General features: G+C 40.9%; 2 protein-coding genes across 2 annotated transcripts; one reads left to right on the forward strand and one right to left on the reverse strand.

The window, feature by feature from the left end:
* Positions 1-1,990: 1,990 nt before the first annotated feature.
* tmem88a (transmembrane protein 88 a) lies at positions 1,991-4,652 on the forward strand. The gene is made up of 3 exons (XM_085287922.1): positions 1,991-2,441; positions 3,393-3,718; positions 4,135-4,652. The coding sequence occupies exons 2-3, from the start codon at positions 3,410-3,412 to the stop codon at positions 4,420-4,422; spliced, it is 597 nt and encodes a 198-aa protein (XP_085144048.1). The 5' UTR covers positions 1,991-2,441; positions 3,393-3,409; the 3' UTR covers positions 4,423-4,652.
* Positions 4,653-5,897: 1,245 nt separating this feature from the next.
* On the reverse strand, positions 5,898-13,353 carry pcolcea (procollagen C-endopeptidase enhancer a). The gene is made up of 10 exons (XM_085288536.1): positions 12,722-13,353; positions 11,340-11,432; positions 8,987-9,095; positions 8,641-8,899; positions 7,448-7,572; positions 7,211-7,347; positions 6,817-7,118; positions 6,651-6,728; positions 6,395-6,565; positions 5,898-6,252 (listed from the first exon to the last, which is right to left on the reverse strand). Exons 2-10 carry the CDS (start codon positions 11,426-11,428, stop codon positions 6,122-6,124), a joined length of 1,401 nt encoding a protein of 466 aa, XP_085144662.1. The 5' UTR covers positions 11,429-11,432; positions 12,722-13,353; the 3' UTR covers positions 5,898-6,121.
* Positions 13,354-13,627: the final 274 nt, after the last annotated feature.

The following is a 13,627-nucleotide window of genomic DNA, read 5'->3' on the forward strand; positions in this document are numbered from 1 at the left end:
TTCAGTCTTAACTGGCTAACCCTCTCTGCTCTCTTTGAGATTAGCTCAATATGAGCGGATGTCTTTTACCTGATGGGTAAGCTACAGCCTCTATTTGCATTCTATGAGAAAATCTTAAAAAGAGCTTTGCCCGCCCACAGTTGTAGATGGCTCGGCAAGCTGCTTTGCAACCCAACTCCATTCTAGTGTGGAGGTACAGAAGTTTATAAGCATTTAAAAACACGACTTATTTTATATGGTATTGTTTTCTAAGAAAGTGAGACTGAACTGCATGCAACTTGCTTCTGTCTGAATCTTTTATTAATTTGAATAAAAATTAGTTTTACAGGAGAATAAAACCTCGTGTTATTGGTGATGCAATTCCCCCTTTTTTTCTAGAACCAGTACATCAAAATTTCCATTTTCTAAAAATTCAAATAATCTCACTATGCACCATCCATTATCCATTAATTACTAAATTCCACTATCATTCCTGTCAAACTCAGTATTAATTAAAAAGTGTTAGCTATCAAGCCAAACTAACAAATGCTGAAACAAAGGATAATATTTTTTATTTTCATTTTAGTTTTCCAAGTTCACAAAATTGTTTCACTTTTGAAGGCATATCTGTGCAACAATGAGGTCTTGTGGTCCTGAAGGATCTGATCCAGCGTTTAAACGTGCCAGCTGCACTTCTGTCAGTCTGCTTATGGCCACTGAGTGGCTCCACTGGACACTGTGCTTCCCTCAGAGTTGATGCTGAGGGAGGCGAGCACACAGCTCGTTTATTTTTCCCTCCAACACTTTCCTGATACCATCTTGTCAAAGCTACAAGCTGCAGCTGCTCTCGAGTTCAGCAGGAAAGTAATTCAAATGTAGCAATAAGTCAACTAAGTCATACAGTAAAACAATGAAGTCAGTGCCTAAAGTGACCAAAAGAAGTAACGCTACATATTGCTTATACAATGATAATGAACCAAAATAATATAACAGATGTAGACTTGCATGAAACTGTTTGAAAACAGGCGCCACACGCAATGAGAGTGTCATTCTTTCTGTCTCACGGGTATGAGATTGCCAGACCTGTGCACATCACAGTGTCGAGCGTGGACACAGCAGCGGATATCCCGGATCCAAGGACAGGAAGACTGGTCTTCCTCTACCAGCCCTCTCATACACTCACATGCACATGCAAACAACACACACTGTGGCACTGCTAATGGCAAAAACACTGGTTGACCCCCGTCACCTTCTCTGTTCCTCATCCCCTCTTTCTATTTTAAACCCACAGATTAAACGCCAAGAGTTCTTTGATCAGTCTCATTCTCTTTGGGTAATTTACAGATCTGCCCCTTGTTAAAAAAGAAATAAACAAAGATGTCTACGGTGAGCTTTTTAAAAAAAAGATAATAAAATTAGACTTCATATCAAAATACTAATTTCACCCTTTGATCTGAGCCCCTCTGGCTTCTTATCAGTCCCATGATAGCCTCTTTCCCCACCTCTAAATTAGCAAGTGTTCCCCCGCTTCCTCGTTTCCTTATGTTTTCTGAAAGAGCAGATCTGTTTTTCATCACAGGGTCAAAGGCCAAACCCCTGTCACTCCCGCACTGGGAAGAAACCTTATGTAAGTCTGTCTGTGCCTTAAACATCTTACTTCAGGCTATATTGCCAAGTGGTTGAATTGAGCTCTCAGTGAAAATGTAAATATAGCAAGTCTTCTGTCAGACTCTCAGTTTGACTTCTCCCAGAATGGGTTCAAATTTATTTATTTTTTCTCTTTTGGCTTGAAAAGCGATACAAAATGAGCTGTTTTGGATTTTGAACAGGACCTTATCGGGACTTGACAGTGAAGAAAAAGCTCAGTGAAGGTGTAAAGTGTTGCAGACTGGGCTGCATATAACTCCTCTAATCCATCCAAATAAACACTCTTCCTCCCTCCCCCTTCCTCTCAGGGGTTATCATATATAAACCCCTCCACTGCACCTCTGCCCAACAAACCTAACATCAGCCTTTAACACAGCCCAGCCTTCTTTCTGTGCATTCGAGGCAACACAGGATACAGGCTCACTGGCTCGGATCTCAAAACTGGAGTCAGAGTGAAAATCTTAAAAAGGGAAGGAAAAGCATGTCAGGGAAGGAAGCCAGTAGGAAAGCACAATTTGCCACCAGCCTGTAGAGCTTTTTTCTCCCCGCCTCTGTGACATCTCTAAAGTCCAAACTGCTGACAGATTCCTGATTCTTCTTCTTATTATTATTATTATTAGCTTGTATAATTAGCCCTGAGCACAGAAGAAGACTTAGCCGAGAGGTAGAAACTCCACCTTTACTTGGATATACGTTCGAAATCTGGATTTTTAGTCGGAGAAGACGCACATCAGGAGGAAATTCTTGAAATTCTCTTCATCTGCTGGTGCCACTACTGAGCTGCACCGGGGAAGGTCATCAGGTTTATAACGCAAGTAAGTATGACAGGATCCATCCTTTACTTTTGCTTTCCTTTCTTTTTTCTTTTTTTCAAAAATAAACAAAACAGCTCATTTTATTTGAATGTGTACACACTAAATCAGTGCCATTCAGTAGGGTTCATTTTGATCTGGAAGCAAACAGCCTATTTTCTCCAGTGTCTCCAAAAGGCCATCCCAGATCGAAGGAACTGTTAAAATGTTGTGTAAGCCGTTAATATGTTTTTTTAATACTCAAAAAGCCCTTTTAATCTATGTGATAGTTGTTACTCAAGTTGTACTCTTTGACTTCCATATAATGCACAATAATCTAGTTTTAGAAGAGATATTTTTTAATGATCTTAACACCTAACTGGACAGTCGATTGGAGGGTGAGGTTGAAATGCCAAAGTGAAAGATTTCACACTGGTGAATACCAGCAGCTGTCAGTGCAGCACAGATCAGAGGGAAGTAGTGTTAGTGCTCCTCTTTATCGCGTGGAAACACTTGAATGAATTGAAATGTAGGAATTAAAAGCTCACACCCAGCATTTCATGAATAAAATTGTGACATTGTTCTGACACTTCGGTGAGTAGTGGAATTTTTTCAAACTTTTCCAGATGCTCCTGGCTCATTGTTTTGGGAGGGGGTTGGAGGTGGAGTCAGGGAAGTTAATTTCCTTGCACTTACAACTGTGCAGTTATCTCATGGTGACTTTCCATATCTTTCGCCATAATATTTCAGGGACCTATTGCATAATATGGTTTAACATTCTGTAACTTTCCATCTTTGTAGCGGTCAGACTGAATCAGAATCAGAGCATGCAGGGAGAGGGAAGGTTTTTAACAGACAATCAAAGACCCAAGATGAGATCGATAACGCCGGGATTAAAACAAAGTCATGCTGATCCAGGTTGTTTTGTGGATTGTCTAGCTGCATGAATGACTCGTGTGTGGTTTTTTTATGCAGAAAAGACCACAAAGAAGATGAGCCTCTCACGGACCGGGACGCTGGAGAAGACAATGTCTGAGCAAGCCCGCTCCGAAGCACGGTTCTCCTCCAGATTGGGGTCAGGGGTCGTGGTGCCGCCTCCTTACTCTCACAGAGGGAGCGAAGCCGCTGACCCCCCTGTGGAGTTGAGGGGCTCTCTGGACTGCTGGGCGTGCTCCGTGCTGGTCACTGCACAGAATATGATCATCGCTCTGATCAATTTCAGTCTGGCCAGCATCTTGTTCGGCATCATTCTCACCCCTGCGCTGACCATGATCGTATTCGGCTTTCTCTGCCACTCCACAGTAAATACATATATATATTTATATAATTATCTTGGATTTAATGAAAGAAAATGCTGTTTTAAAAGATTGAAAGAAAGGGGTTAAAACTAGATTCTGCTGGTAATCACAGTTTATCAAACCAACCACTGGAGTTGCACCTCCTGATGTCGATTTTTAATCAAACTCTTATGTTGGAATGCCAAAGAAAAGAAAGGAATTCCTTTATTTCCGGAGATTTGACGCTGTTTTCTCAGCTGTTTCTGGAGCCTCCCAGAGCTCATTTACTAAGCTGCTCTAGGTCACTGTGAGACTTAGGCCCTCACAAACAGCACACTGCATGCTGACCGTGTTGTACATCACTAGTGTGAGCACCTTAAATACACAAACACTTCTTAGAGTTAGTGCTGATGATGTGCTGCTCATCCCTTCTCCTTCAGGTGCAGCCCCATGGAACATCACTATACTGTTCAGACCTGCTGGACGACACAGCCTGCATAGCCCTGCTGGTGGTGGGCTTTCTGCTGCTCACCCCTCTGCTGGTCTTGGCGCTGGCGGCTTACTGCCGTCTGGCCCGACACCTCCAGCTGGGCCTGTGCTTCATCCCCTACAGCCGGGCTGTGTACAAGAACCTGCCCACCCAACGCAATCAGAAGCAAGGTCCGGGGAGCTGCTTTAGTCAACAGGATGCAATGGAGAGACAGGGGAAGGGTAGCATCTGGGTGTAGATGAGAGGAGTGGAGAGGAGGATTATATATGATTATATTATCAAGTTTCCTGCTTTATAACGAAATCTACTTTTATATGTCCTTTTTCTGTAGCCATTGTAAAAATCCATCACATTTAATCATTCATATTCATTGTTTAAGAGTCACAATTGCGTTTTGAATACAGTTTCAATGTATTTAATTTCTTTTCTTTTCTTTTATACAGTAAAGTTATTTTTTAAAAAAATAAAGTGTCAGCTTTTTTTTTTTTTTTTACACAAAAGAAAACCTGCCCTGATAGCTCAGTTAACTCAGTGACATATACTTTTGGCCAGATGCAGGAAAAACTCATGACACGAGCTACATAAAATATAGCATGGGCCAGATGTGGCTCAAAGGGTATGACCTGAGACTGACTTAGGATACGGCACGTGTCTGGGGGCATAAGGTAGACCCGTGGCTTAGTTGAGGCAGCTAGACTGCATCTCAGCCTCATTAGTCAAAGCCAAAGGTAGCCCAAAGAAAATTACAAATGTGGGCCAAATGCTGAACATGGTGAAGGAGGACATGCAGAGTGTTGGTGTGGCAGAAGAGGATGCTAGGGATGAAACTGAAGATAAAATTGAAGAATGAGGAGAAGACTGGGTAGTAGATCTAATGGACAAACTGCCATCAACAACCCACATAACAAGCTGCTGGAAAGCAAAGAGGGCATATGGGGATGTCAGCTTTTTCACAGGTGAGTCTGTTACACTGGACTTCTCACTTAGACATAAAAAGCCACATCCCTGCTGTGTGACTGATGGTAGGAGTACTCTGTTATTTTTCTTTCTGTTATTTCTACAACTTGTGATGCCCTGGTATAGCCGTGTGAAACACATTTATACTAATAAACTTCAGTAATAATTAAAAAAGCAAGGTTTCCAATTATAATTCCGTACTAAAAGTACAGAACATTTTTTGGTTGCACTCTAGTTATATGAGGTCAGAACAGGAATTTGTAGAAACCTTTTTGAAAAACGTGACATCTTGATTTAGACTCTTTGACCAAAGACTTTAGACTTTATCACCTCTTGAGATTTTTAATAGGAACCACGGATCTCAAATATAAGGTCAGTCTGCCAGACCCTGGCCCTAGAAGTATTCAGTGGTTCAGATGGTTTTGCAAGCTACAAAAACGGCAGAGAAAAAGTGAGCAATTCCATTTCCTTTGTTAATAAAATTGAGGAATTTCTTGATATATCTTTCGAAAATTGACTTTGTCATTCCTGGCTTCAGAATCTTCGAATAAAAAAATATTGAAAAAAAAATGAAGGTAAACTGGTCTCTGTGTTTATGAATGACAATACATTTTCTTCATCTAGAGCCATGGTTATCCGATTCATAATGTGCAGGTTGCTCTTACTTTTTAAATCCACAAGGTGGAGTCAGAGACATCATTCTAATATTAAGTGTCACAGTTGATACACACACACAAAGTAGCCAGTCAGATAAAATGAAAGAGATATAAAACCTTTATTCAGTTATAAATTACAAACATAAGGTTTGGCAGAGTTTTGAATAAGACATTACAATTGCCTTCCTTTTAATTATTTTGCGGTACAACACTGAAGTTATGTATTCCTGTATAACATATATATAGTGCTTTGAAAGAGCTGCATTTCACATTAAAATGTCTAGATTTGTGTTTCCATTTTCTGGTCTGGACGGGTATTTGAGGTTAACAGGGTTGTTGGCTGATATTCATTAACAATTTGTGGTGTGGGGCTTTGTAGAGAGCTGTGAATGCACCGGGTTCCAGGGTACCTTGTCCCTGTTCATTCACCTGACCCATGATGATGTAGTTGACACCTGTGAGAATGAAAAAAAAAACGAAACCCAAAAAACCCCACAAACATTAAGATTAAATGAGGTTATGTTTGTTGAGTTAAAGACGATACTGCTGATCTCCGGCACCTGGATAATACGAATTAAAAAATAAGCAACAACCCACCTTTGCGGAACAGCGGGCACTTCTTGCACTGCGACATCAGCTTAACTGACATGGTCTCTCCAACTTGTGTTATGGTTAGCCGGCCTGCTTTGTAGGCCTTGATGAGGGACACAGTAATCTGAATAGCACCTCGGGGCCTCGGGGCCACAGAGGTCACCTTCCCGGTTAATACTGGAAAAAAGGTGGGGTCAGTCAGAACGCAACATCTGATTGATAATGCATGTGTGTGTATATATGTCAACAGCAGGAAACTTACCAAATTCACTGGCACAGAAACTAGTCTTGATTGTTCCATTTCTTTTACAGGCTTTGGCACAGAGTGGATTTTGAGGCACTAATAAGAAAATAGTGAAAAAGAAATAATATGTTTTTAGTGATACTAGTTGTTAACTTTTTTATTTTTATTTTGTACATTTACCTACCAGGCCTCTTTCCATTTGGCTTTGCATTACGGTCTCTAGTGGGCTTGACTGGTTTGGGGCTCGGAGTGGACCTAGGGACAGGAGCTGGCACATATTTGGTGGTTGTTTCTATCGGGGTAGAAGGATGTGCAGGTTTGACAGAAGGTACTGGAGGACTGTATCTTGTAGTCTGTCCTGAGTTGACTGTTGGTATCTGAGAACCACGTGCGATGCTGGTAAAGTGGGCGAGGAACCCATCAGACGTCACACTGAGGTCTGACACAAACTGGACCAGTAGCACATTTCCGCTGGTAACAATAGGTCTAGGAACGAGACAGGAAAAAGGATGAGGTGTAAAATTAGAAATGGCTATTTTAAAACAACTTTAAAGGCTTCAGAAATTTCTGTCACTCACTCTGGGACCTGATCGCCACAGTATTTTCCAATCAGACGTGAGTCATCCTTCTCTCCGCCATTAAAGAATGCCACATAGTCAAAGCGACAATAAGCGTCATCCTCCACGGCAAACTTATCAAAATTCACGTGGATCACCTGGTATCCAAAGAGACACAAGTATAAAGATTCAATTAATCAAAGTAAGGAACTTTGGACTATACAGTGGCTGCACACTGCGAGTCAGCTTGCCACTGACCATATTGGGCTCCACAGTGATCAGCCAGGAGCAGCTTGTTCCTGGTTCGTATTTTTTGTCGGGCCAGTTGGGTGTCTTGATCTCTCCCTGGGCTTTTGTCATCCTCCCCCCACAGAACTGTTCGTCTGAAACAAGCCGTAAACACTCCATTAGGGTGCTAAATGAAGAGACTTGTAAATTTTTCTTAAAGCTGTCTGCACCATTAATATCAAATAAGACATTTCACATTTATAACAAAGATATAAATTTCAACATTTTGAGCTGTTATTAATAATCTAGCCTGTTGGCTGGAACACTTTTTAAAACACATTGTGCAAGCTCAGGGGTGTAGCATCATACTTTGGCCTCTATTCCGGCCCCCCTTCTACTATTATTACACAATTTCTGATGAGCCCCCAGGGTACTGCTGGAGGTCGCTGGTGCAGCATGACTCAGGGTCACATTTGAAGCATATTATTGAAGCTTAATTATAAGCTCTTCCAAACAAAAAAGAAAAGTCTGAAGACTAATCTCAGGCTTGATACTCAACATCTATCTGCTGAATCCAGACTGTCGATGGTTCTGCCTCCTGTTACTTTTAATGATATGTTTCAGATCATTTGCCAGAGGTTACTTTAATTACCAGTAATAATTTGCTATTGAAGGTTTTAATGCAAAGAAATTCACTACTTATTATTCTGCTCCCTTACAACAGTACTGTGAAAGCTGGATGAGGTGGGAAACTTCCTGTTTTCTTTAACACTGTAAACACTTCATTCCTAAACTATGAAAGCTGCACTTGCCAATCGTTTTAAAGAATATAGTCATTTTTAATAGTTTAAATCCAAAACAGGCTTAATCTGGGATTTATAAAAATTTTAGGAGTCATAAATGTTGTTAAACTAATGTGTATTGAGAACCTCTGCAGTGCTTTCAAATGTTTTATTATTATTATTGTTATTATTATTACTTTGGTTTTAGGTTTGCCACCACTTAAAGCTGAGCAGGCAAGAGGCCAAGAAGAAGAGGAGATTAACTATTTAATTAAGCTTAACTTTAATTTAAGGCAAAATTACCTCATTAGAAATTGTGGTCATGGATACGAAGTCCAAAAATATATGCTACATTCAGGCACTGGGATTATTTGGGAATGCATACATGGCATTATAATGAAAAACACAAAAACAAAACAGCTTCATCATGTGACCACATACCAGATACGTAGGGTTTGACTGCACTGAAATAGGCCAGAAATCCTCGACTCTGCGTCTCGTCATCAGTCACCATCTCCAGCATCATCATGTTTGTGGTTGAAATGAGCGCTCCAGGTCGGAAAGTTCCACAAAAGCGACCCAGTTTTTGCACCAAGTTGGAATGTCCATTGTAAACATCCAGATAGTCGTAGCGGCATTGTGAGTCAGCCTCGAGGTCAAAAATGCGAAAGGAGAGCGTTATCACGTTTCCCTCTGGGACCTGGAAAGCATCGAGATCACATGAGTCAGACACAGAAAGCTTGGAAAAGCTGGAGAACTCAGGCTTGGGGAAGGGAGAGTGACTCACAGTGATGCGCCAGGCACATTTGCTGTTTGGTTTGTAGAAGCTTGGGAACCCTTCACTTCCAACAAAGCCTGATTCAGCAACCATGTCTCCTCCGCAGTAGAACACAGGCCTGTGGTAAAGGAGTCAGTGAGAAATGGGAATCTCAAGCAGAGTCCTAAAAGGACTAACATCCTCTAGTTGTCTCTCTAAATGAACTCTTGGCTGTTGTGGTTGTTGTTGTGGGAATTTACTGGAAGAAATTAGTGTAAGAAGATGGAAATTTTCATTATATGATGATTTAATCGCAGGGTGCAGATGTTGCTACATGTATTCTTGCAATGTTTTTCTTAATTAAAGTCTGCTGCTTAATTGACACTAAAACAGGGAAAGAATGAAAAAAACAACAATAATCACACTTCAATCAAGTTGGAGTCAGCACTTGAGCTCTGTAACAGGATCATAATTAAGTTAAGATGACTTCTTTTGACAGACCCTTGTTTACTCTATATCAGTCATTTATAAAGCCTATAAATCGATTTATAGTCTTAGCTTGGCTGTACCTCAGGAAATAGAGCCAGAGACTGTATATAAAACATGGCTGTGGCTTTCTGCTCTTAAGACAGAAGCCAGCGCAGAAGTACTTTGCATTCTTTTTAAAGTCCAGCAAGAGGAAAATCTTGTGATTGCAAAAAGACTTCTGATTAAATGGTTATACGTGTGGGTTTACATAGCGATTTTCTTTTGTCAATTATCGTCCCCATAGGAATCTGAACTTTTGATTGATTGAAGTCATTAGCCTTTTGCTAATGTTGAAGCTTCACAGCTGGACTTCCATTACCAATAGGAGACGCCAAGGTCCACTAATCTAAAGGTTGGTGGTTTCATTCGCAGATCTTATAGCCACATGTTGAATAGCATTTTAGTAAGATAAATTGCTTCCAAATTACCTGTCATTATTTGTGTTTTAAATAGACTTGTACCTATAGTTTGCTTTTCTATTCAATTTGAGCACTCAAAGGGCTTTCTTATACAAGCCTCATCTACCCAGTCACACAACTGCCTTTTTCTTAGTCCATTTATACAGTAAAAGATTTTCAAACTTAACAGAGTTTGAACTAACCAGCCATGGTTTGAGTTTGGGCTAGCATAACTAATGTAAACTGGTTATCATGTTTGTGTCTTTTGATCCCCAATGTGTTCCTTGGACAAAACAACACTTTACATGAACAAGAAAGAGGTGGGTATTTCCTTCTTCTTGCTAGTTAACATTATCTGTTATCTTTGGTGTTGGAAACTATCTAAGTTGTTGTAACTAGTTTACCCACGAGGTAAGATTTGTAATGCTTGTTAAATAGAGATGTTCTTGCATTTGTGAAATGTGCGTATTTACATCAAATAACTGTTTGACTCAGACTGACTTTGATATTGTGTGCAGCTAACAGAGGCTAACTAGCTAAATTTAATAGGGGTTAGAGACAATACCATCACAGTGGTTGCACATATTAATTTTTAATTTGTATTTTTTTAAACTTGAGTGCTTTGGTAGTCCATAACTATGTAGTGACTAGTCAGTAGCTTGAAGTAAAGAGTTGAATAATTGTAGGCCAGTGAAAAGTACTGGGGATTTTACAGCTGACGCTCAGGTTTTGGACACTTTGTCAAAATGTACTTTCCAGGAAGAAAAATGTCCTATTTTGGCAAGGATACATTTGTAAAACTAGGAGCCACTGAAAAAATGTCAGTTATTATGAAGTCATTTCTGTTAAGGGATATTTTACAGTTAGTGGTTTCGAGAGTTTTGGAGAGTTCAAGTTTTTAAGAAATATAAAACATCTTTCAATCATGCCTCATTTTAGAGGAAGTAAACAAATTGTAAGGAGGCAAAAACAGCAACGTGGACAACCAAAATTAGAAAACTAAAATTAGATTGAAACATAACGTTGTTGTTTTCCCAGACTAGGACTCAGACAGCAGAACCCCAGCAAAGTCAGACAGCTGCTGATTACAGCCTAAATGCACAGAATCAGAGCCAAGTTTCTCTGATTCAACCCCACAGGCAGAGCTGAAAGCATTAACATCTGTGGCACCTCAGCCTTTGCAAACTCAGTGCGCCACACATCATGAGCCCAAAACCAACAGGACAGCTCTGTGCCCAATTAAACAGTCAGCTGGAAAGAATGTACAGAAGCAGGACTGAATTAAAATGTCATAGTAAAGATCATTTCAAAGAGCCTTTTTATCCTGGTTGATATTTGTTAAAATAAACAAAAGTATCTTCACCTCACATATCTGCATATGAGGATCAGAGTGAATTTCAAGAAGAACCTTTCTTTTGCAGGTTCTCGATCACAAATGGTTTAAAATGCAACCTCACCTGGTGAAATTTGTCTGTTGGGCCTTTGTCCATCCCAAACTCAGAGACAAGACCAAGGAGAGACCCCAGATATGGCTCATTGGCTTCATGATGCTGCGTACAAAAAGCAAACCAGACTATTTGCAGAAAAGGAAGATGGTAACAGGAGGCAAGAGGTGAAAGACAGAGGAGGAGGAAGTGGAGGAGAAGGAGGAGGAGGAGGCTCGGAATGGGCGGAGAGAATGAATGAGTAGGGGGGCAAGAATGGACGAAGAGATGGACAATAAGGATGAAAGGGCTAAAGTTGCAAAAAATAACCATGAGGGGGGGGATGACATGAGTGGCGAGGGACGGAGGAGAAGGCTTTAATTTGAGCCAGATGTTTCTTCCAGAGTAAGTCTGGTCTCAGTCTCAGTGAGCATCTAGGAAGGAGGAGCAAAGGGCTCCAGTATCAGAAGTCTGGAAAGTTTTGTTTCTGGATGTTTCTGGACCTTTAAATGCCTAAAAGTTCAGGAAAAATGAACTCCAGCTTGCGTCTGACTCCTGATTACAGAGAGGGCACAGGTAGAGGCAAAGCCTGAGGCTGTATGGGCTGTACGTGCACAGGAAGGCCCGTAAATCTTTACATTCCACAGCATGATGTGAGACCTTTAATTTGCAAAACAGAATGTTTTTCTTTAAAAAAAATAGCCTTAGTTGAATGAAAAATACATGTGGGAGTCAAAATAAGCTCTAATAGGAATGATAATAAACCTGATGCTCTTATTTCCCTAAGCCCCAGGAGCTCCTTTGGCTCCATTGACTCAAGGACTGTTTATTTGCCACCAAGGCAAGAATAACACTTGAGAGGAGGGAGTATCCTTTCTCTGTTGAGATTCAGTAATGAGCCAACTCTTTCGCCTGCGTTATTGAGGCCTGTGGAGGGTACGCTGATGTAAAATGATAAATTTTTATGGACTACAAAGGTGGACATCTTGATCAAACTGTGAGGGAAAAGGTCCAGACAGTCTGTAAAATCACAAAGATATTTCCACAAAGAAGTTTTTTTTCTTTTCTCTTCTTTCTTTTTTTATGTTTAGTAAGATTTTATAGTTCAGATCTCATTGTGGCGTTCCAGATTGCTTGAAAGAGGTTTTGTGCCACATGCTTTCCAAACTTTTGACAGATTTGGTGCTTGTCTGTTTTGCAGTTAGAGAAATGAGCATTCCCCAATTGTGCTGTGTTGTGTTTGTGTTTAACCCCAAAGACTCTGATAAGAGTCAGCGGGGGAAGGAATGCAAAGGCGCACAGGAGTCTGCTGGTGGTGGTGGTGGTGGTGGGTGGGGTGGGGGGTGGGGGGGTGGAGTGTACGACGTCTGCACAACCATGCAGCCGCTGCCAATATGTGTGGGAGTAACAGTGACCTTTAAGCCGTAATCCGAGGCAAGAGTGTAGGTTTCTGCTGTAACTCCTGAAAGAGTCCTCCAAGCTGGCCCCACATTCCTGCTGGGGAGTCAAGAGGGAACAGCAGCGGGGGAGGAGATGACTTGTAGTGAACGGATGGCTGAGGCAAAAGAGGAGGGGTGCGCTGACTGAGAAAAATGGAAAACAAACTTAAAACAGTTTGACAGCGAGACAGTCCCAGAAAAGTGAAAAGTTGTTTTTGGTACGCACCCTGGAGTTAGGTCACGTCCATGCCTCCTCCCTGAGCCAGCACATTACTGTTATTACATCCACACATTTCCTTTTGCAAGCTGTTAATCTCTCTCCCTCTCTTTTTAAACTCTGAAACACAATTTAACGTGACACTGCGCTTCAGAGGTGAGGAAAAAAAAACCAAAACCAGAATGCGTGCAGTTGTGTGAATCCATCTGTAAAGGTGATGGATCCAAACTGATGATTTTAAAGCAACTGTGGAGCCATCTGTTCTGTTTAAATATGGTTCCTCACAAATTCACTCCACACATTTTTTTTTAACAAAAGAAGAAAAAAAACATTCCTCAAATCATGTGGTGCGTTGCAGTAAGGACCAACTCTCATAGGATCTCAGTGATAACTAGATGGAAGCACATGCAGAGGTGACTTGGAATGACTGTGTCCTGCTTTGTCTGAGTTTGTCACTTTTCAGGAGGGAAGTTGTTGAGGCATAATAGCCTTTTTCCTGGATGCACTTCATTGTGCGTTTTATGGGGAAAATAAGATATTCCAGTGAATGAGCCAAAAAGCTCACAGCAATAACAGGATGTCTCACTAAAGTCAGATCTAACGGCAACTCAAATGTCACACCTAATACTTGACTTCCCTCACATTTTATGGTAGCTGCTCAGGAG

This window comes from Mchenga conophoros, linkage group LG10 (assembly GCF_057382185.1).
Source record: "Mchenga conophoros isolate Kocher_MC1m ecotype Shallow Benthic linkage group LG10, M_conophoros_male_GT1.1, whole genome shotgun sequence".
NCBI classification, from domain to species: domain Eukaryota; kingdom Metazoa; phylum Chordata; class Actinopteri; order Cichliformes; family Cichlidae; genus Mchenga; species Mchenga conophoros.